The sequence below is a fragment of the Andrographis paniculata genome, unplaced genomic scaffold (assembly GCF_009805555.1).
Source record: "Andrographis paniculata isolate CXL003 unplaced genomic scaffold, ASM980555v1 Contig51END, whole genome shotgun sequence".
NCBI classification, from domain to species: domain Eukaryota; kingdom Viridiplantae; phylum Streptophyta; class Magnoliopsida; order Lamiales; family Acanthaceae; genus Andrographis; species Andrographis paniculata.
In genome coordinates, this window is record NW_026137586.1 from 3,957,898 (window position 1) to 3,980,871 (window position 22,974).

Sequence of the window (22,974 nt, forward strand, 5' to 3'; positions counted from 1 at the left end):
AGCTTGCTGCCATAATGGATCAGCATTCACCTCACGAAATGACCTAGGTTCATGTTGAGATAAAATGGTAGAGTAACAATGGTAATCATTAAGGTGAGAAGGAGGTTTACTTACACGAATGGAGCGACGACAAGTAGGGAGAGGCGTAGGAGTAGACGTCGGCTCAAGAGACGCAGGCGGATCAACTCCAAGAGACGATGACAAGACAGATTGATCAATGAGTTGTGGTTAAGAAGATGAAGAGGTGTCTGGGAAGAGATCAGAGAGAGAAAAGACGAAAAGAAGGGAGAAGATGAGTGAAACGGTGTGCTAAACTTGGATAAGGTGGAGAAATAGGTGTGATCCCAAAATGTGACATAATGAGATATGCGCAACCGATTAGAAATAGGATCCTAACATCTATAACCCTTGTGTTCGTCGCCATAACCCAAGAAACAACATAAACGAGCTCGAGGTTGAAGCTTTGTCCGCTCATGAGGAGGGAGGGGAACAAAATACACACAACCAAATAGATGGAACAAACTATAATCATGGGACTGACCAAATAGACACTCAAAGGGACTGACATCATGGAGGACTAACGAGGGTAACTGATTAATGTTGTAAACAGCAGTTAAGGCTACTTCCCTCCAAAAACGATTAGGACACTTAGCAAAAAAGAAGGAGGGCACAAACAATATCGAGAATGTGACGATGTTTGTGTTCTGCCCGCTTATTCTGTTGGAACATTTAAGGACAGGAAGACAAGATAGTAGTAATAGGTAAATGAACATCCATACGCTTTATAGCAAAAAAAAAAAGTATAAAAATATGTGAATCACGAAATCAAAGCCCAAATCAAGAAAGTAGATCGAATATCCAATTGGTAACAGTCGCAAAACGAAATCAACTCCGATGAAAAAGCCAACCACACCACGACGTAGGGAACCAAAGCAGGAGGCGGCGACCGATAAACGACGGCCGGAGAAGGCGGACGATGGACGGCGAACATCGGCGGCGGCGACTAGGGTTTTGGTTTTAGAAAACCGTGCTCTGATACCATGTTAGAAATTCTGGGGGAAAATAATGAGATTGTATTATTGATCATTAAAATAAGAAGCCTATATATAGGCAATACAAAACGGACTCGATAGACTCAAATTTAAGTAATCTAATATATAGATAAGATCAAATTTAAATATAAATCTACTAAATCTAAAATTGAATATCTAAAATATCTCAACATCAATGACTTTTTCCTTTTAAAAAGATATTAGATTTAAATTTTTATTTGTATTTAAAATATAAAATATTATGTATATTTATAAATAAAAAAAAATTAAAATATCATAACATCCAATATACAAGCAAATAAGCTTGTATACTAAAATTCAATCTAATGATCAGTTTCAAAGAATGTTGTTTCATTTATAGAATGAATAATATGAAATACAGGAATATGATTATCCATATGTATATACAATTGAGTTGAAAATGATTCAATGAATTATAAAACAAAAAGTTATGTTCTAATTTTGTTTTTAATATTCTATGTTATCTGATAGGTGACACTGTTAATTAAATATTACTTCTTATCTACAATGGCAAAGTTAATGTAATACAATGAAATAGGTCGTTCAGAAAGATTGATGTGATACAAAAATTTTGTGCATAGAAAAATCAAAATTAAAGAAAAAGGAATATAATTTAACTAACTAAATTCTAAAAAAATAATTAAAATTCTAAAAATCAAGATGCAATTGACAAAAGAGGAACTTATGTTAGTGAAAACCTAATCTGAATAGTCATCTCGGAATGAGATTTGCAATGGATAATTGATTTAACTAAATAATTTTCATAATGATTAATAAAGTAGTTATAGACATCAACAAGCTCCGATGTTCAATTTTTTCTTACCGAGTAGACAATTAAGATCCCACCGTTAATTGTCCTTAATAAGACTAATAATCCTATGTATGACCGTAGAAATTAAATTGCCTAATTGTATTATGATTTTAAAAAATCTAGTTTGAATAATTATTACCTACAAGGAGTACTTAAAAATTGATTGTATAATTCATGAAAAGTAACTACTTAATTTGGGTCATCCATTTAAATAAAAATACAATACAAACACTCATTTGAATTGACATTCAGCTATTGCAATAAATAAAATATTGAATTCAAAATACTCATTCAACTCAATAATTATAAATGATTGCTAGCATCGTCAAAACTGCAAAATAAAGTATCAGTTTCTACACCACAAAAACTTGCAAAATGCAGTAGTTCGGTGAGTAGGGTCGTCTCCGCAGGGAACAATAATAATATTGAATATTCGGTTATCTAAAATTATACTATATATAATGGGGGGGGGGGTTGAATTTATCATACTAAAATAAAAGAAAATAAATTCGCTCAACTAAATAAAATAAAATAAAATGCACGGCAGATTACCAAAGATGATTAGACTCTAGCATAGGCATGAATTTTTCATTCGGGATATGAAATTTGATCATCGACTAAAAGTCAAATTCATCGACTAGTTGGATAAATTGGTTAAAGTTGATCTACACGCGTTCACAACCAACATTTCCTTACTTTTTCGATAGCTAAGGCACGACCGTTAGCTATTTCTCTAATCAAGAAAGAATCCTAGGTACGACCGTAGTTTTCTAACTCAACAGCAGTAAAAACTAGAAAGGCCCAATTCAATTTAACAAGCTCCTACGAGGATTTGTCTAAAATTGATCTTAATTCTTCCCCTAGAGTGTTCTTCTCTGGGTTGCTACACAATTACGTATGCCAATCCCCAATATAGCTATGAAATCCTAAATTGATATGTGCGCAATAATCAATTCAAGATTTCTAAACTTATCAATTTGAAGAATTAAAAATACCCAACATCGATGAACACCAATTTTAGTCGAAACCAAGTCTCACAATTTCAATCCCGAAAATCAATTCATACCTACACTAGAAATGAAACTACTCGCAATCCATAGCAATTAAAAATATAAAATAAATCAAAGAGTTCATCATGCCTTCAAGTTTAAAAATCGACAACAAACCAATTCTAGAAATGAAGAAAAAGGGTGCCCGAAAGTTCTTCTGCGTTGCTCTCCAAAGTTCCCGTACGTAGTGTTCTCCTTCCTTCTCTTCTCTTTTAGAAATAGGTTGTAAGTGAGATCGTGGTAGAGAACGTGTAGTCCCCTTCTCTTCTCCTCTTCAATTAAAAAAATCGTGTCTCTTCAAGTCCATCCCAAGATCCCCTTTGCACTTTAAACCAAACAATTCTAAAATTGCTAATTAACTCCGGAGGACCTTTTTGAAATTTTCATTTTTTTCTGCTTCGTGATCACGCTTAAGGACTTCTTGCGTTCTGCTTTTCTCTCCAATATGCCCAAAATTTGCCAACTCCTCAACGCCTAATAGAAAGTTCAAAAACACATCATTAAGAGCATATATACAAAATTCGCATCAAAAAACCGTCTAAAATATAGCAAAATATTTGTCTAATATCGCATATATCAATGATAAATTCAGTAACTATGCAAGTACAATAACCAATACAAATTTAATAAATATTCAAAAATCACACACTATATAAATCCAATCCTAATCCATCGTTGAACTACAATGGTATTACTTAATATTAGGTGAACCATGTGTGACAGATGAACGAAAGGCTTTCAGGGTTTGAACAGAGTTCACAAACTCACTCCTACACAACCAAATCATCCCTTAGGGACAGTTATTTGTAATTATTTTTTTCCTATCAAATAGTTCTTGCACTATTGTAACGGCTCTTGAATTGCATTGCACATTCTACTCACTATACTGTTTTTTTTTTTTCCCTTAATGTGACACTTGGCTTGCATACAACTTGACACATCACACTCAATGTGTATTGCTTTGCTCACAATCTAACATCTTATATATACATACTAGCGGGAAGACCCGTGCTACGCACGGTGCCATTAATGAAAAAAATTATTTCATATTATTTATTTCAAAATATATTATTATAAAATTTTTTTATTAATTTTATATTTATTTTCAAATATTTTAATAAGTTTAAAAATCATAATATTTTATAATAAAATAGTAATAATAAAATAAATAACAAAGAAATATTTTTTTTAAGAAAAATAATATTATTTAAAATAAATTTTAAAAATTCCAATAAATATTTAATAATAAAAATTATGATTTGTTTTATATATTTGAAATAAAATATGCAATATAAATTAAATTGTGTAAAAACAAAATTATACTTACTAAAATATAATATATATAATACTATGATTGTAAATGAATATAAAATATAAATATTATATCATTGATAATTACTAAAAAAATATTATATTTTTTTTATTATAACATGGGACTGCATTTTTTTTTGATGATATTAGTGTTTCTAAAATAAAAATTAATATACTATATAATTAAAAAAATAAAATATGTATTTAAATAGTTTAAATACTATTTTATTTTAATAAAATATATAATATAAATTAAATTTGGTAGAAAATAAAATTTTATATTTTAATACAACGAAAGAAATATTTAAACTATCAATTTATAATTTACAAAAAAAAATGGATAATCTATTGTAATATGAAAAAAATATATATAATTATTTATACACATGATAACAATTTTTTCTTTTATAATTTAACGGTTAAATCAATATTCCAATAATATAAAATTTTAATTACAATATCACTGCAGCAAAATTTGTACTATTAACATAGAAAAAAAAAAGAAAAAATAGTAAAAATAAAAATATCAACTTAATTTACAATTATAATCAATTGAATCTTTGTACCTTTTCTTTCTTTTTCTGTGTTTTTTCTTCTTCTCGGTATTTTTCCTTTCAATTTGACAATTTTGACGAATACTTTTTAGCATCCAACATCGTGAAAAAAAGATTGGAAATAAATAAAAAAATCTAACAAAATTTAGAAGAATAATCAAACAAACAAAAGTTCCAATCTATCACTCGAACGTAAAAAAAAGTAGCAACAAATCATTCGGCAAACAGCTTTGATGTTTAAACAGTCTCTTTTTTTACCATGATGATATTGTAAATAAATCAAAGAATACAATATTAGATGAAGTGTCCTTTTCTCACTTTAAGGGCGATAACATGTGTATATATATATATATAAAGAAAAATTAGTTTTCCTTCACTAACATTGAAAACCACTAAATTAGTATTCCTCAGCTAACATTGAAAACCACTAAATTAGTTTTCCTCCACTAACATTGAAAACCACTAAAAGAATAAAAAATTAAAATAAAATATAGTTTAATATAAATTATAATCAATTGGGAATAATGTTTAATAAAATAATTGTTTAAAAGACAACCCTTTTCAGATCTTAACTTTATGCCTGAAAAAAAAAATGCAACAAAACAAACAATTTAGAAAGTAAGAAAGAAAAATCTAAAAATTATTCAGTTGAACTCTCCAGCAAACAACTTCTGATATCTAGAAGACAGATGTTAAGGCAGTATTTTAGATCTCAACTTTATGGGTGCGCAAAAAATACAACAAAATAAACAATTTAGAAAACCAAAAAAATCTAAAAATTATAAATATATATATATATAATATTATCAATAAAAAAAATATTATCAATAAAAAAAATATATCAAAAAAGTATACGGGCTTCCAACTTTATGGGTGCTCAGAAAAAACACAACATTTAGAAAAAGCCAATAAAAAAAATTATCAAAAAATTATTTGGGATTCCAACTTTATGGCTGCGAAAAAAATAAAAAAACACAACAAAATAAACAATTTAGAAAAAACAAAAAAAATCTAAAAATTAAAAAAAATATATATATATAAAATATTATTACTAAAGAAAAATAGCAAAACAACTTAATATTGTCAATAAAAATATTATTTTATCAATAAAAAAAATTATCAAAAAAGCAACAATTCATTGTAACTGCATTAATGATAATAAATTTCAATATTTTTATTCTCACACCCTTTTTAGTCGCATTACTCTCCCCTCACATGTCTATATATATATAGGAAAAAAAAATCAGTTTTCTTCCACTGGCATTAAAACCACCATCCCACAGTTTTAAAACTGTCATTTACACCCTCTATCATTTATTTTTATTTTGATAATTAAAAAAAAAAAAAAAATCTAAATCTAAGATTAAAAATTAAAAAACTGTAATTAAAAAAAATCAAAAAATCTCAAAATTCTGAGATTGCAGGATTACAAAATTTTACAAAAAAGTGGGGTTCAGTTTTGAGCTCTTATATATATATATATATATGATATGATATCACGCACGCACGGTGCCATTAAAAAAAAAAAATTACTCCATATCATTTATTTCAAAATAAATTATTATAAATTTTTTTATTAATTTTATATTTATTTTCAAATATTTTAATAAGTTTAAGAATCATAATATTTTATAATAAAATAGTAATAATAAAATAAATAACAATGAAATAATTTTTTTAAGAAAAATAATATTATTTAAAATAAATTTAAATAATTCAAATAAACCTCCATTTCTCCTACGCATTGTCCCCCTAATATCTAATAATAAAAGTTATGATTTGCTTTATGTATTTAGAATAAGATACGTAATATAAATTAAGTTGTGTAAAAACAAAATTATACTTACTAAAATATAATTATATATAATACCATGATTAATGAATATAAATTATAAATATTATATAATTGATAATTACTAAAAAAATATTATCTTTTTTTTTTATTATAACGCGAGCACTGCATTTTTTTTCTTGTGATGATGTTAGTGTTTCTAAAATAAAATTAATATACTATATAATTAAAAAAAATAAAATATGTATTTAAATAGTTTAAATACTATTTTTTCAATAAAATATATAATATGAATTAAATTTGGTAGAAAATAAACTTTTATATTTTAATATAATGAAAGAAATATTTAAACTATCAATTTGTAATTTGCAAAAAAAAAAAAAAAATGAATAACCTATTGTAATATGAAAAATATATATATATAATATTCATATACATAATAACAATTTTTTCTTTTACAATTTAATGGTAAAATTAATATCCCAATAATATAAAATTTTAATTACAATATCACTGCAACAAAATTTGTACTGTTAACATAGAAAAAAAAAAGAAAAAATAATAAAAATAAAAATACCAATTTAATTTACAATTATAATCAATTGAATCTTTGTATTTTTTTTTTCTTCTCTTTTCTTTCTTTTTTTTTGTGTTTTTTCTTATTCTCGGTATTTTTCCTTTCAATTTGACAATTTTGACGATGATGATAATGGATTATTTTTGTCGAATGATGATAATGGATTATTTTTCTAGAATAATTTTTAGCATCCAAGCATAATATTGACTGCAGTGAGTACAACATCATTAAAAAAAGATATTGAAAATAAAAAAAAAATCTAAACAAAATTTATAAGAGTAATCAAACAAACAAAAGTTTCAATCTATCACTCGAACGAAAAAAAGTAGCAACAAATTATTCGGCAAACAGCTTTGATGTTTAGACAGTCTATTCGGATACCAACTTTTTATCTGCTCTCTTTTTTTACCACGATGATCCTGTAAATAAATCAAAGAAACAATATTAGATGTAGTGTAAGTGCATCAATGATAATAATCAATTTGATCGATAAAAATATAAAATAATAAATTTCGATCTACCTATTATCACACTTTATCCGTATTACCCTTTTCTAACTTGTCTTGTCTTCTTCTCTATGGAAGTAAAAGATGAACGGCGATAACATGTATATCTATATATATATATATATATACAGAGAAAAAGAAAAATTAGTTTTACTCCACTAATATTGAAAATCACTAAAAAAAATAAAATAAAATATAGCTTAATATAAATTATAATCAATTGAGAATAATGTTTAATAGAATAATTGTTTAGAAGACAGCTTTTCAGATCTCAACTTTATGCCTGCAAAAAAACCAACAAAACAAACAATTTAGAAAATAAGAAAGAAAAATTTAAAAATTATTCAGTTGAAATTGACGAATATCTTCTCCGACTGCAACAAATATAACATGTTGAAAGAAAACATTAGGCAATATAAATAAGTCAACAATAGAAATAAGAGCGACCGAACCCTCCAGCAAATATTTAGAAGGCAGATGCTAAGGCATTATTTTGAGATCCCAACTTTATGACTGGATAGAAAAAACACAACAAAATAAACAATTTAGAAAAAATCAAAAAAATCTAAAAATTATAAATACATATATAATATTATCAATGAAATTTTTTTATCAAAAATGTATTTGAGATTCCAACTTTATGGCTGCGTAGAAAAAGCATAAAAAAATTTAGAAAAAACTAAAAAAAATCTAAAAATTATAAAAATATATATAATAAAATATTATCAATAAAAAAAATATTATCAATAATTTTTTTTTATCAAGAATTCCAACTTTATGGCTGCGCAAAAAAAACACAACAAAATTTAGAAAAAACCAAAAAAAATCTAAAAATTATAAAAATATTATCAATAAAGAAGAATAGCAAAACAACTCAATATTATCAATAAAAAAATTTTATCAAAAAATATTTGGGATTCCAATTTTATAGCTGCAAAAAAAAATAAAAACAGAACCAAATAAACAATTTAGTAAAAAAATCAAAAAAATCTAAAAATTATAAAAATATATATATAAAAAAATATTATCAATAAAGAAGAATAACAAAACAATGATATTATCAATAAAAAAATATTATCAATAAAAAAAATTATCAAAAAAGTATTTGGGATTCGAATTTTACGGCTGCCTAGAAAAAACACAACAAAATAAACAATTTAGAAAAAACAAAAAAATCTAAAAATTATAAAAATATATATATAAAAAAATATTATCAATAAAAAAAATAGCAAAACAACTCAATATTTTCAATAAAAAAGATTTATAAAAAAGTAACAATATTCTTATTCTCTTCTTTCTTTTGATAGCAGCCGATGAATGATGCTCAACTGATATTTATATATATAGAAAAAAAAAAAAAAAATTCCTCCATTGAAACCACCATCCCATATTTTAAAACGGTAATTCACATCCTCTATAATTTATTTTGATAATAAACTCTAAATCTAAGAATAAAAATTTAAAAACTGTAATTAAAAAAAAATCAAAAAAATCTCAAAAATTCTGAGATTGCAGAATTACATAATAATAATAAAAAAAAAAGATCCACGCTTGAACTCTTTTATATATATATGATATGATTTAAATTCATTGTAGCCCCACCACAATGTAAAACATGAATTTAGAGCAATTCTGAATTATTTTCTTTAATTTTTTATTAGTTAAAGCATTATGGGCCAATATATTTTATTTATTTATTTAATATATGTTTAATCAATTGTCACTACTAACCATTTATTATATTTACATATATTAAATACCATACCATTTAAATACAAATATTTAGTTTATCATAATTATTTCCATAGACTTTTTGATATAATGATTTTATTAATATATTTAAATATTTGTAAAATTAATTTTATTATTTATTGATAATATAATTTTAATATTCATATGTATTATAATATCTAAAAAAAATAAATATAATTCTAATTAGTTTAAATTCATATTAGACTAATACCACTTATTTTATTTTTTTTGATCTCATATAATATAATGTCATTTTCTTTTATGGAAATATTATCATCAATTTTAATTACATTTTAAATTTTAAAATTTAATTTTAATTAAATTATTTAATTATTTTAATTTTAATTTATAATTATTTGTATTATACAATAATTATTCTTATTAGGTAAACTGTTTTTTTAGTTCCATAACCGGATCCCTTTATCATTTTAGTCCCGTAAATGGAGTCTGTCGCAAACTAGTTCCATAAGTGAAAATTTTTCGTTGTTTTAGTCCTCCGGCGTCGGAGACGTCCGCGTGGCTCGCCGGAGGTGACTTGTCCGCCAGGTGTCCCGCCAGGTCAGCGACACCTGACGGACACGTGGATTTATTTATTTTTTTCATTTATTTTATTTTTTTAATTAGACAAAATAAAAAAAATACAAAAAAAATGAAAAAAAATTAAAAATAAGTTTTTAAAAAATTTTAAAAAAATGAAAAAAAAATTAAAAAATCCACGTGTCCGCCAGGTCAGCAACACCTGGCGGACACGTCACCTCCGGCGAGCCACGCAGGCATCTCTGGCGCCGGAGGACTAAAACAACGAAAATCTTTTACTTATGGGACTAGTTTGCGACATGCTCCACTTACAGGACTAAAGTGACAAGGGGGTCCAGTTATGAGACTAAAAAAATAGTTTACCTTTCTTATTAATATACTTCGTAATTACTTACTAATTAATTTTTTATCTAAATTCTTGTGTAACCTATAATAAGTGGATATAAGTGGAATCCCCAAATTTTTAAACCAGTGGGGCTCTTCCAAAATAGAATGAAAAATTCAACTCAAAGCACCAAATTTCTACATAAATGTTGCAATGTTAACTTAATCACAAGGTGTTCTCCTTTATCAAATTTTACAAATTTTTTACTATTTACCTAACTTCTCTTCCTCCGAAATATTAAATCAAATATTTATCTTTTACTTTTATTATTATACTAAAATTATTTTTACATTTAAAATATCATATCATTACTTATTTATATAATATTATATAATTATTCTAATTTAAATTTTTTACTATTCAAATTTCAAATTTCAAATTCAAACATTCAAACAAACACACAAAAAAAGAAGAAGTAGGATTTAAAAAGAAAAAAAAGGAATAATAAAAGTAAACTTCGTAGTAATTACGGGAACTACTTAAATAGATAAAATTGAGGAGTTTAGAACTCCTTGCATTTAAATTTAAGAAGTTCTAATAATATATTTAAAGAGTTTTCAGAACTCCTTAAATTTAAATCCAAAGTGTTTTAAAATTTTTATTTTTTACCGTTAATTTTTTCTTTCTTTTCTTTTTTTATTTTTAATGTTGTTGAATATTTTATTATATTTTATTCATATAAATTCTATATATTATTAGAATAAATCTTTTTTTATAGATTTAAAATGTTTTGTTAATTTTATAAAATGTTAGAAAATGTTTCATACTGTTATATAATATATAACAAAATATGAAATTACTACTACTAATAATAATATATAATATATATAAATAAGTAGAGAGCTAAATAAATAAATACAAGTGTGTTTATATATATATATATGTATGGGTGTGAATATATATAATTTAGAGAGAGAAAGATCAAGAGACGAGAGAGAGAAAGAGCAATTAAATCTTTTTTTCTTTTCATTCATGTTATGGCTATTTATAAGCAATGTAAATATTGCTTAGTCATCAACTTCATTATATGGCACAAGGTAATTAAAATTAATGTATATTGCACATGAATGACACCTATTAATAAAGTGATGTATAACACATACATATTTCTAATGCGTGTGATATATTTATTTTTGTATTTTATTATTTTTTTTTCATTTATCGATATTGATAATTTTTTAATATGAATTTTAAAATCTTTTTATTTTTAAATAATTTTATATAATGTAGCATTAATATTTTATTAATTTTTTAAACAAATGTCCAATGTCAAATTTCAACTATTTCCACAAAAACTTATGATAATGTAATAATAAAATAAATATAATTATTTCCACAAGATACATATAATACTCACAGTTACTAAAAATTTTTTAATTTAAATTTAAAGTATGAGAACTCCTCAATTTTGTATATTTAAGTAATTTTTAAGACCCCTGTTAGGTCTACTTTTTTAAAATCTTATTTGACTTAGAATAATTTTTTTAAAAAAATAATAAAAAATCGAGAACCTAAGATACAATCACTTAAATACCAAGTATGGACAATAATTCTCCAATTTAGCACATTAATTTGAAATTATTAGCAAATCATCACAAAACATATAGTGTGTTATATAGAAATACATGTTGTGTGAATTATATTTTATACTGAAATCAACATATATTATGTTACATGTAATTATATAATATATTATGTTATATATTGTATTAATATTTATTATTTGTGTTATATATTATGTTGTACTTAATAATATGCTTATATTATGTTGAAATCTGAATTATATTTTATTATACTCCCTCCGTCTATTTACAAGGGTTACATTTACTTTTGGCGCGGTGTTTGAGAAATAATAGTATTTTAATTATAGTGAGTAGTTAAAAGTAGTATAATGACATTTTTGCCCTTACTTTTTTGTGTAAAAGTAATGATGTGACGTCTGTGAAAAAAAGTAGGGTTTTTAATGAAATGTAAACTTTGTAAATGGATGTCCCAAAATAAAAATATGTAAACTTTGTAAGCGGACGGAGGGAGTATATAAGTATATAATTTTCTATTGAAATATTTTTTATATATTAATATACTTATGTTTTTTTATATAAATATGTGCTAAGTGAATCCGAATATATTGTGCTAAAATTAAACTTATATTTTGTTACATATAATTATATAATTTACTATTAAAATATTTATTATATACAATATTAATATTTGCTACTTCATTTATAAATATATGTTTATTGAATCTAATTAACACTTTGATTTGACTCAATCATCATCAACACAGTAAGTGATGTGTATTACATATCATTATTTTTTAATAAGTACATAAATATCTTTACATAATTAAATAAAACCGACTACTACTAAATATTAATAATCTTTAATGTGCGTGTAAAAAAATAAATTCACTTTAAAAGCTGACTGAATATTTTATATAAATATAAGAATCTAACTTCATAACTAATTTTTATCTTTAATATCACATTGTACTAATTATTCATAAGAGCATCTCCAACCATGCTCATGGTGTTTCAACACCATTTTTGCCGCGATGGTGCTCCAATCCAACGCCATTTCATGCACCAAATTTAGAGTTTGCTACAGTGGTGTTGCACAGTAGCAAAACGCCATTTATTTATTATTATTTTTTTAATTTTTTTATTTTTTAAAATTATAAATTTAATTTTTATTTTTTGAAATTTTCTAAAATTTTATTTTAAATTTTAAAAATAAAAAGTTGTTTAAAATAATAGAAAAAATTGAATATTTGAAGAATAATAGTGAAAAATGGAGTTATGGTTAAAGTAAAATTACACTGCATATTTAGAGTTAATACTGAATAAATGGAGATGATAGGTTGGAGATGATCTTAGAAAAAAAAAAAAGAAAAAAGAAAAAAGTTGAAACAAAAATTAATCCAAACCACAGGTAAAAAGCATCATTAATGCGTCAAATTATAGATAAACAAACGAACGGGTGTTCCTCCTCAATATACTGTTATTCGAAAGGTTCGATTTTAATTTAAAATTCTGACAAACCGTGAACCATTTGGGCAAGTCTAAATACAGTGTCTGTCTCAAGTACTATCTTCATATGGAAATGAAGTAGTGTGACATCTCCCTGGATCTCAACTACAATCTTCATACTTCACATGAAGTCGCAGTAGTAGTAGTCAAGTATTGGATAACCCCAACCCACAACAACCAATTAACTGCTGCTGCTACTACTTACTTCTCAATACTCAATACTCATACTCATAGACTCATAGTGTGTGTGTGTGAGTGTGTGTAAACAGCAGCAGCAGCTAATAATACCAAATAATAATCAGAGCAACCAGACTATATATATATATATATATCCATTAATCATGGTCACGCATCTCATACTCAACCATATATCATACCCATCAATACGGTAATAATGATCATCAAGCTTAATTACTATGATGAGAATTAGAAGGTAATCTCACAAGGTGCGTGAAATGTTCTTCCACGGCATATTGCCTCAAGGTCTTCTCCAGCATATGAGCAAAGGGGTGAAACTTCCACACCTGATATCATCATTGCCACCCATTATAAATTACAAGAAGAAAAACATCACTTGCCCCTCTAATTTATTTATTTTCATTCTTTCTTTTAATTTCATATTTTTTATAGAATATAAATCTCTACCAGTTGCATAGAGGGGCACCGAATGAGTCAAAAACCCTCCAGTAGCAGCCACCCAACGAGCATGCAGCCGAAGGACCAACAATCGAGCGCTGTCTGGAGTATCAAAATTTGATCCATTTGCATTCTTCACAGGTGCAAATTCTTCTTCACGGACCACCTATGGAGTTGAGTACAACAAAACAACTATGGATCCAAACTAAAATTTGTGTTTCAAATTTTATTTATTCAATTTGTTTGAATCTAAACAACATACATACCTCAAAGAGAGCAGTTGAAGGTGCATACGGAAATGCATCAAATATAAATTGCTCTAGTTTGAACCCAACTGTGTGTCCATGAATAGAGGGGATACTCTTTTCTGCAAGATGGTAGCTGCACTTGGCATCAATGTGAAATCCGTTAAGTTGTTGGCTTTAACAGAAAGTCTGACTTGCAGTTATATGTTTCCCTAACAAAGTTTTATCTACTGGCTCCGAATACACTGCAACTAAAAAAACACCAAAGTGAACTATTTCTAAAGTGTCATAGCATGCAGGCAAGTTCTTTAATAATAAAAATATTGCTACAAGAAAACAGAGAGACACTGGGGGCATGACCAGAACTGTACAAACACAAGGGAATATGCAGCAGAGGAGAGAGAGAGAGAGAGAGAGAGAGAGAGAGAGAGAGAGAGAGAGAGAGAGAGAGAGAGAGAAAGTGTTACTGACATGCTATCTTTCTCAAGGCCATTTGCCACTTGGTTCAGAAAATCTAAAGTGAACATATGTAGGCAAACCTGAAATGATCAAGGCAAACCAGAGATATGAATACAGAGGATGTATATAAAAGGTACTGTCTTTAAGAAGATACGCCGACAGCCCCAAACAAGAACAAGCAGATGATCAGTTCTATTCCTTCAATTTTGAAGATAACTACTGTTAAGATTGAGAGTTTGGGATAATGAGCTTGATCAAATATTCAAGCCCCATCAACATTGCATGTATAATGATAGGACTAAATTAGTTCAAGAGAAACAACAATAACCTTATATAAGATTTTACTATCTTAACAATAACTATGTGCCAGTCTGCCAGACAATACGAAATTAATACCAATACATCCTCCTGCAAACATGAATTGGGTAACAAGCAAGCAGGTGACTTGTGACAGCTTTTGGTGGAGTCATGCGCAGATTCATCTTTTACATTCTCCTCAGACTATATATTTTCCTGTTTATGAAACAATAATCTAGTAATGTTTATCTTTGATAGAGAAAGAAGTTGACAGCTTTTACTTTACATTCTCCACGAACTAGATATCTTTGCCCTCAGAAATGACAAGGACACAACTATAATCTAGTAATGATTTATTCTAATGGAGAAAGGGTAAGGTAAAGATGCCTTAAATTTAGACTCAACAGAACTTACATCTTGTACAACAGAATTTTTTCTATATATATCTGTTGTTGCAAATCATATCACTTTGGCTTTATACCTCCTTGAATACTTGGGCAAGAAAAGTAAATAAGTTACTTTGAAAGGGTTAAAGAAAATTGATTATGTTCGGGGCTTTTGAAAGGAGGCACAATTCCGATGAATTTTTCTGGACAGCCACTTAATCATTTTCAAGCATGCCAAAAAAAGTGAAAAAGAAAAAATATTCGGAAAAGTAATTCATTTGTCATTAGGTGGACAAGGGTAAATCAGAAGATATAAATAACACTATCAATGTAAACTAATCAAAATCAAGTTTGAACATTAATTAAGAATCTAGTCATTATTCAAATTCATCACTAACAAAAAAAAAAAAAAAACTCATTTAAATATGCATGTAATTTGCAATCAGTGATGAGTAGATAACTTCATATCATCATGTTAAATTGTACGTGGCAGAAGCATACACATGTTCAAGGTCCCATGCGGTATCACATACTTGAATATGAGGGATATTTCTGGAAAGAACTTCAAATAATTCCAGGTAAAATGGCTTTCAAATCACAAAATAATTACTCAAAATATAAATCCAATTTCAATGAAGAATCTGAGATGGCTTGCTAAATGCATCAATCCTAGGTCCTAACAGCAAAAGAAGATATTATTATGGATTGAAATGCCACTGTCCTGAAAGGAGTGTTACGCAGAATATTATTTTTTGTTTTGTTTGTGGAACATCATATATTGGGATGATGGTAAAGAAAAAGGTTTTATGGGTTCAATCTATCTTATCAAATATTTCCAAATAAATGCACTTTCCAAATTTTCAGATTAGTTTAGTAACTTGTAATTCGATTAGTTAATGAATCGTCAACATAATTATGATTAATTTTTTTAGTACTTCAACACACTTCGAGACACACAACAACGATTTCTTCACACACATCTATTTAAAACCTAAAAGAAGTGTGTACAAAATGAAGAGATGTTAAAAAGATATTAGGGAAGGACAATACATTACTCCAACAATAGCGAAGGCGACCAGTTCCCTGATTAATTTCACTAGCCAGTGACTGATCAAGTTCACTGTATTCAACCACAGAGACAGGCCCCCCTTTCCCTCTTTGAACAAATACACCAACTTTCTCTTGTGGATATGCCTAAAACACAATAAAAAGAGGACACCTTAAATAGTGATGCATAACACTTATCACTTTGGAGAAATATAAAATCACCTTTCGGACAACTTTGGCTGCAGAAGCTACACCTGCTTCGATGAAGTAACCCAAAAATGTGGGATCTGCAACACGTACCTGTTTGTAGAACATTCAAGTTTGATGGTAAGCATAAAATATGTTGAGATAAATACAACATGAAAACTAAAGGGAGGTATGAAAGAGAAGGAATACTACCAAAGCATTGTCAACTCCATAACAATCCAAGTATTTTATGCCTCTCATAGCCATATCTTCCAACAACCCTGAAGATTTTAAAGCTGCAACATTTTTTCACATAATAAGGCACAATGTGTTCTTACAGGTTTCTGATTGTAAGAGATACATGCAAATCGTTTTAACATAGTGTACCTAAATAAACACCTCCATTTCCATCAGGAGATTTAGCTACCTGGCTTCATAAAATTAGATAATTACAAATGCATGCAGGTAAACTTCAGGATATATTTGAGAATATGTATAAATAATAGTAACCGAAAAGAGCAAAATATAAAACCTGAACAGAATGAACCGAAAACCATTCTAGTTGAAACATAAACAAGCAAGCATGCTAATGATTACCAATAATAAGACCAAATTAAAAAATTATTTATCAATGTAGACATATTTCCAACTGAGGCGTAAGACAACTTGCACATAAAAAAATAATGTGGTTGAAATGAAAATAACTGAGAATAATCCCTACTTTGTAAGGTGTTTCCATGATAAATCTCCCATCTCTTGACACACAGGGAATGGTACCCTGCTGGAAGAAGGTGACCTAGAATCAATTCAGTTTGTTAGGCTTCGGTATTTAAAAGCATGAAATTGACATAACAAGGTCAAAACACTTAACCTGGTCTGCTTCAAGGCCAAAATATTTATGGTTTTCAAAGAATTTACGGGTCGCTTCATCAGTAAATGGACTAGTCATTATATACCAATGAATAGGAGTAACACGAGCAGAACCTGCATCTGCCAAAATGAACGGATTCGAGTCAAACAATTGAAGATAAACTGTTGCGTAGAAAAGGAGACCCACCCTCATTGACGGATTGAGCTGCCAGCATTTGAACACGTAGAATGCGCTCAGCTTGAAGTTGAAAAAGTGATTTTCCAGATGGAAGCCCAATGTCTGCAATATAAACAAGACTTAGGCACTGTATATAATACTTTTCCAAAGAAAATGCATTTTCTAAAATAAAAACAGAACACACTTGTAGAATGTGCACTCATGTATTAGATACTGTCAAAATCAAGTCAAGACTTGGATTCACATGTAATAAAAGAAACATATATTACAAAATCTGATACACAAAATGCTTTCAATTACTTGGAAGCAGCAAACAGAGGATAAATGAGTCAAGATCAATGTTTCATTGTTTTCCAGTTGTTCTGAGGGGTAAGCACACAATACTTTGTAAAACATAATATGAAGTTGAGATTAGATAAAAATGAAAAACGCCCTCTCAAATACTAATTTGGTACATTTAGTGTAATCAGGAAAAAAATGTCATTACTTACTGAAACAGCCTTTTGGATCTGAACTTCCAAGCCGAGTTCCCTATATACAAAGGTTTCAAAATCAAGACAGGAACAATCAAGAACCCAATCAAACAGCTGCACATAAGAAGTTGCTTTGTATAGTGGAAATATTAATCTACAGCAGTAGTTCCAGAACTGAAAAGAATATTTCATATAAGAATTCGCCTAGAAATGTGAATCATTTGTTTGCAACTTCAAAATATAGCAGTGACTAGCCTGAAATAAATTGTAATATTTCACATCAGATTATATGAACAGCATTATACATTGTAAGAGAGAAGAACAAATGGCTTTAAACCTCTCAATGGAACTGCTCTATTACAAGTGCTTTATGTGCCATGCTTCAAATAGATGGAGCAAAAGTTAATTGCATTTTCTTAAGATTTGGCGCTCATAAAAGAAATGAAAGTACACAGTAATTTCCATTAGTCTTTTAACAAAAAGATCCCATCACCAGTTTCATGAGCAGCCAACCCGAAGCAGATGATTGGATTTAACTAAAAACCTATTTTCAACTGTCACATGTGAATAGACAACACCATTCCACCCAACATGGCATAAAGTGGCCCTCAAATCCATATATTATTTTAACAAGTGCACGGCATTTTATAGGCTTGGTTCTTTATCTTGAATGGATAAATAACAAAGGACTGACAAACCTGTCCACCTGATAGAAGCAGCACACCCAATTTCCCCTCCAAGATGGCTTTTAATCCCATCTTCCACCACTTCTCCCGTTCTTCCATTGTCCGGTTTTCTACTGTAGATACATTGCTCTCTGGGACTGGCTCTATAGCTGCTTTCGGAATACCTAATCAATCATTTTAACATTAAGAAGTACATCCAAAAGTACTCGAAATCTACATGTAGAGTGCATATTGTAAAAGAGGAACCTTGTGACTGGAATGAGCAGCGAATAATCCGATCTATACGAGGAAGATCCAGGGCCTGCAACAAAGTCACAGGGAACTTAAAATTCAGAAAATAAACAAAAGCTCCAATTTGTATAAACAATTGACCCAAATAGAGTCGTTTGGCATGATCTTCACTGAGTAACTGGGGAAGAAGTAAGCTCCTTTTGCTAGATTGAATAAAATTAATGTGAATTGTTATAAACCAAACCACCCAAAAATAAATCATAAAAACTCAACAATAAGCACAGTTCATATCCTAACTTGGAAAACCAATTCCAGTTACAATCAATAACTAATCTCGCTGTACTTGGATATACAAGGAACGAAAATCTCAAATCTTGATTGGCACAGAGTAAGGAGAACAGAAAGAGCAACAAGGTAATAAATACCTCGATGTCCTTGACGAGGAGGTGACGCTCTTCAGCGGAGAGCTCGTTCCAGCAGGCAAAAACGTCTTCTTGACCGTAATCTTTGAGCCTTTCGAGCAGTGGCAGGGGCGGGATCGACAGGTCATTGCTATCCACCGAATCCCCCATGGAAAGAAGCTGAGATCTGAATATAACAGAGAGATCTAGAACGTAAATGGCGAGATGAGATAATCAAAGCAAAAGAAGAAAACCAGCATTGCCAAAAAATGAGGAACAGTACAGTTGGATCGGAGAACTAGAATGATAAATGATTTTCCGATGGTAGAGTCGACTATGGTAATCTCCCAACCGTCGTGCCGAAGCATGTCAGTTAAGAAGATTTATAATAATAACAATAATAATAATTTGTAAAAAAAAAAAATAAACGGTAAGGATGGATTATGTTTTGTTAGAGTCGGTAAAGAACAGACAAGACAATCCGACACCAACTCTACAAAAAATAATTAACTTTAGGTAAAAGATTTCAATATAATTATATACACGAGTTTATACGAATCCAAAACCAACGGGATTTGAATCGAGGATCTCAATTTGAACCCAATTGAACATCACTATTATAATATATTAATATTGATTAATATATTTATTATATATATAAAATAATCTTAATTTAATAATTTTTTTATAAATTAATTTAAACTAAATAATTTAATTTAATTTACAATCAAACTAACAAAAACTAACTTAATACGATAATACACAGCAAAAAAAATTATTTAATTTGAATAAAAAATTTCAATTTAATTATCTATACAGATCATCATCAATAATAAATGGATTAACACAAAAATTCATTAATTTAAATTTAAAGTATTCAACCCAACGTGAAACAGACCGATTGCCATTGCTAGCTCTATGATCTGTGCAATTGCAAGTTCGCAACCGTATCGTAAGTAATGCATTCATTTGATTCCGCCGGCACAGATCTGTATCCATCCGGGGAGTCGCATCAAATCATATCATGATACGGTACAAGTAAACAGCAGCTATTTCGCGTACGGATCGGCGGAAGGAATTCGGCCAATACTACACTGCGAATCCTCGACGATTACTTCCAAATTGATGAAATTGGATTGGGGGAACAAATGCCAAAATTGGTGCAAATCAAATCAACGAAGAGAAGGAAAAGATTGGACTCACAATTGTCACACAAGTGCGCAGAATCAGAATCGAAGTCCCCGCCCGCTGCCAATGCCGGGTGGAGCTGAAGAAGAACTTACAGGTAGGTTGGTAGGTTGGTTATTGAATAACAATTATGTCGGCTATTCCCTCTCTCCCTAAAATTTTCATCAAGCTCTCTCTCTCACCGCAATTTTAATTTCGCATCCATCGCATCGTTCTTACATAACTCCTTAATGATCAGAGACAACCATCCAAACTTTAGTCTTAAATGATGCAATAATTGAAGGAATGAAGGTCGGCTTTGTTTACTTGACAAATTTTCGCTCAATTGGACGCTATTTAATTTTTTCGAAAAATATCACATCTAATAAATTTTTTCTCTCACAAAACATCAAATCAAATACTCTATTTTTTTTTTCAAATTTCCAAAACTCTCTAAAAAACCTCTGTATAAACGGAGCCGGGCCCAAAGCCTAAGTGTACACCGACGATCCAATGTCATGCACTGCCTTCATGTAATTACACTCGTCATCTGAAGCAACTGAACCTAAATACCTAATTGCATCTCACGTATTGAGCTAAGTAAAAATATGTAAAATATCTATATATATTTAGGTGTGCTATATAGTTCTTGTGGCTTGAAATCATTTTCAACAGCATAGATAGTCGAAATTTTTCGATTTTGACCAGGAAAAAAATTGAAATTGTGTCGAATAGTTTAAATAATCACACCAAAAATCAAAATAAACCAACCGTATGAAACAAGAACAATGGCCGGAATAGAAATTAAATTAAAAAATATTCGAATTGATAAAATATGAATGAAACAAGAACACATCAACAATAAAATAGAGAAAACAGTAATATTAAAAAAATAATATAGGATGAATTTCTTTATCATAATTTCTCTATTTTCATATTCCAACCAATAAAATTGAGACATACGTGACATACAAAACTTCAACAATTAGGCACACAATCCATAATAAATGCAATTTAAAATTAGCATGAAATTTCAGAAAAAGAAAAAAAAATACTAATGATGGATTGTGGCAATCAGATCCAGATATTATTCAAGAAGGTCAATTTGTTAGTCCATTTGTTCCTACATTTATTCAAGAGCATATATCATGTTTGCCTGTACTATAAAATGGTAATAGAATCAAGTTCCATGTCATTAGCTAGCAAAGTTTTTGCTTAATCATTGCTATTGTTGTGGGTTGGTTGGTTGGTTAGTGAGGTGATTTGGAAAAGTGGCCATTGAAGTTGAAGCATATGCAACAATCTTTGCTTTAGCTTTTTTTTTTTTTTTTTTTCTTTTTGCTAAGTTAAGCAACATTAGAATTGTTAAACAATTTAAGTCGTTCGTAAATTTGACTTAGTTTAAGTTCGTTTGCAAATTTAAATGAGCCGATTCAAATGATATAAATAAGCTCGTTTTTTCTATAAACAAGCCTGAACCATTTTTATGAATGTTTGTTAGAATGACATATTTGTAATATATATGAAATTATTAATTAAAAATAAATAAATAAATGTGATATATAAAAATTAAAAAACAAAATATCATACCTATTTAAACAAGTTCGAATTACCTCAATCGAGCTCAAACAAGTTTAATCGAGCCGAACACAAAGTTGAACAATGAGATTGCTAAAGAATAAAGCTCGAACACTACAAATAAACTCGAATGCTTAACGAACGAAAACGAGTCTTGTTTAAAAATGATGAAGAATGCACACAAACACTTAAAATTTGACTTGTTTGAGCTCGTTAACATTTCTGTGCAATATGTCTATAAAAAGCACGTTGGATTCAAATTGCGGCCTTTGTCACCTCTGCAGACCAAATCAAATTATAGATATGGTGTGCCCACTTTTGCTTGTTTTCATTTTGTACTTGATTGAGGAGCTTCCGCTAACACATGATGTTTTTTATGCTATTCAAGATTTTCTACCTCAATATTTTTTGGTCTTCTTTCTTGTGAAAGCACTTTTCTTCTCCATCGTAACTATGATAAAAATAAAAATAAAAAATACTCCCTTTCGTCCATCTTAAATGTTGACATATGTTTTTTGCACGTTATTTAAGAAATATTGTATTTTTAATGATAGTTGATATAGTTTTGATGTAGAAATATCAATACAACCTATAGTACTTTTTTTTTTTCTTTTTTGCTTTGTAATTGAGTGGTGATTTAGGTTAATATAATTAATGTACTTTGCACGAAAAATAATAAAAATTAAAGTATACAAAAAAGAGCAAGTTTATAGTATAATTAAAATTACAGGGATAATTACAGAATTACTAGCAAGATT

At 28.4% G+C, this 22,974-nt stretch overlaps 1 protein-coding gene across 3 annotated transcripts; it reads right to left on the bottom strand.

Annotated features, from left to right (window-relative positions):
- Nucleotides 1-13,288: 13,288 nt before the first annotated feature.
- On the bottom strand, nt 13,289-20,930 carry LOC127253734 (UDP-N-acetylglucosamine diphosphorylase 1-like). 3 transcript variants are annotated; one of them, XM_051278472.1, is made up of 17 exons: nt 20,675-20,930; nt 20,370-20,565; nt 19,496-19,658; nt 19,086-19,140; nt 18,852-19,003; nt 18,172-18,211; nt 17,690-17,782; nt 17,504-17,622; nt 17,354-17,428; nt 17,020-17,059; nt 16,846-16,928; nt 16,669-16,746; nt 16,450-16,593; nt 14,729-14,796; nt 14,279-14,393; nt 14,022-14,178; nt 13,289-13,900 (listed from the first exon to the last, which is right to left on the bottom strand). In XM_051278472.1, the coding sequence occupies exons 2-17, from the start codon at nt 20,468-20,470 to the stop codon at nt 13,803-13,805; spliced, it is 1,581 nt and encodes a 526-aa protein (XP_051134429.1). In that variant the 5' UTR covers nt 20,471-20,565; nt 20,675-20,930; the 3' UTR covers nt 13,289-13,802. The 3 variants fall into 3 exon arrangements, with proteins under 3 accessions (XP_051134429.1, XP_051134430.1, XP_051134431.1); XM_051278473.1 differs by lacking the exon at nt 20,370-20,565 and having other exon boundaries at nt 20,675-20,929; XM_051278474.1 differs by lacking the exons at nt 20,370-20,565; nt 20,675-20,930 and adding an exon at nt 19,755-19,873.
- Between the last annotated feature and the right edge of the window lie 2,044 nt (nt 20,931-22,974).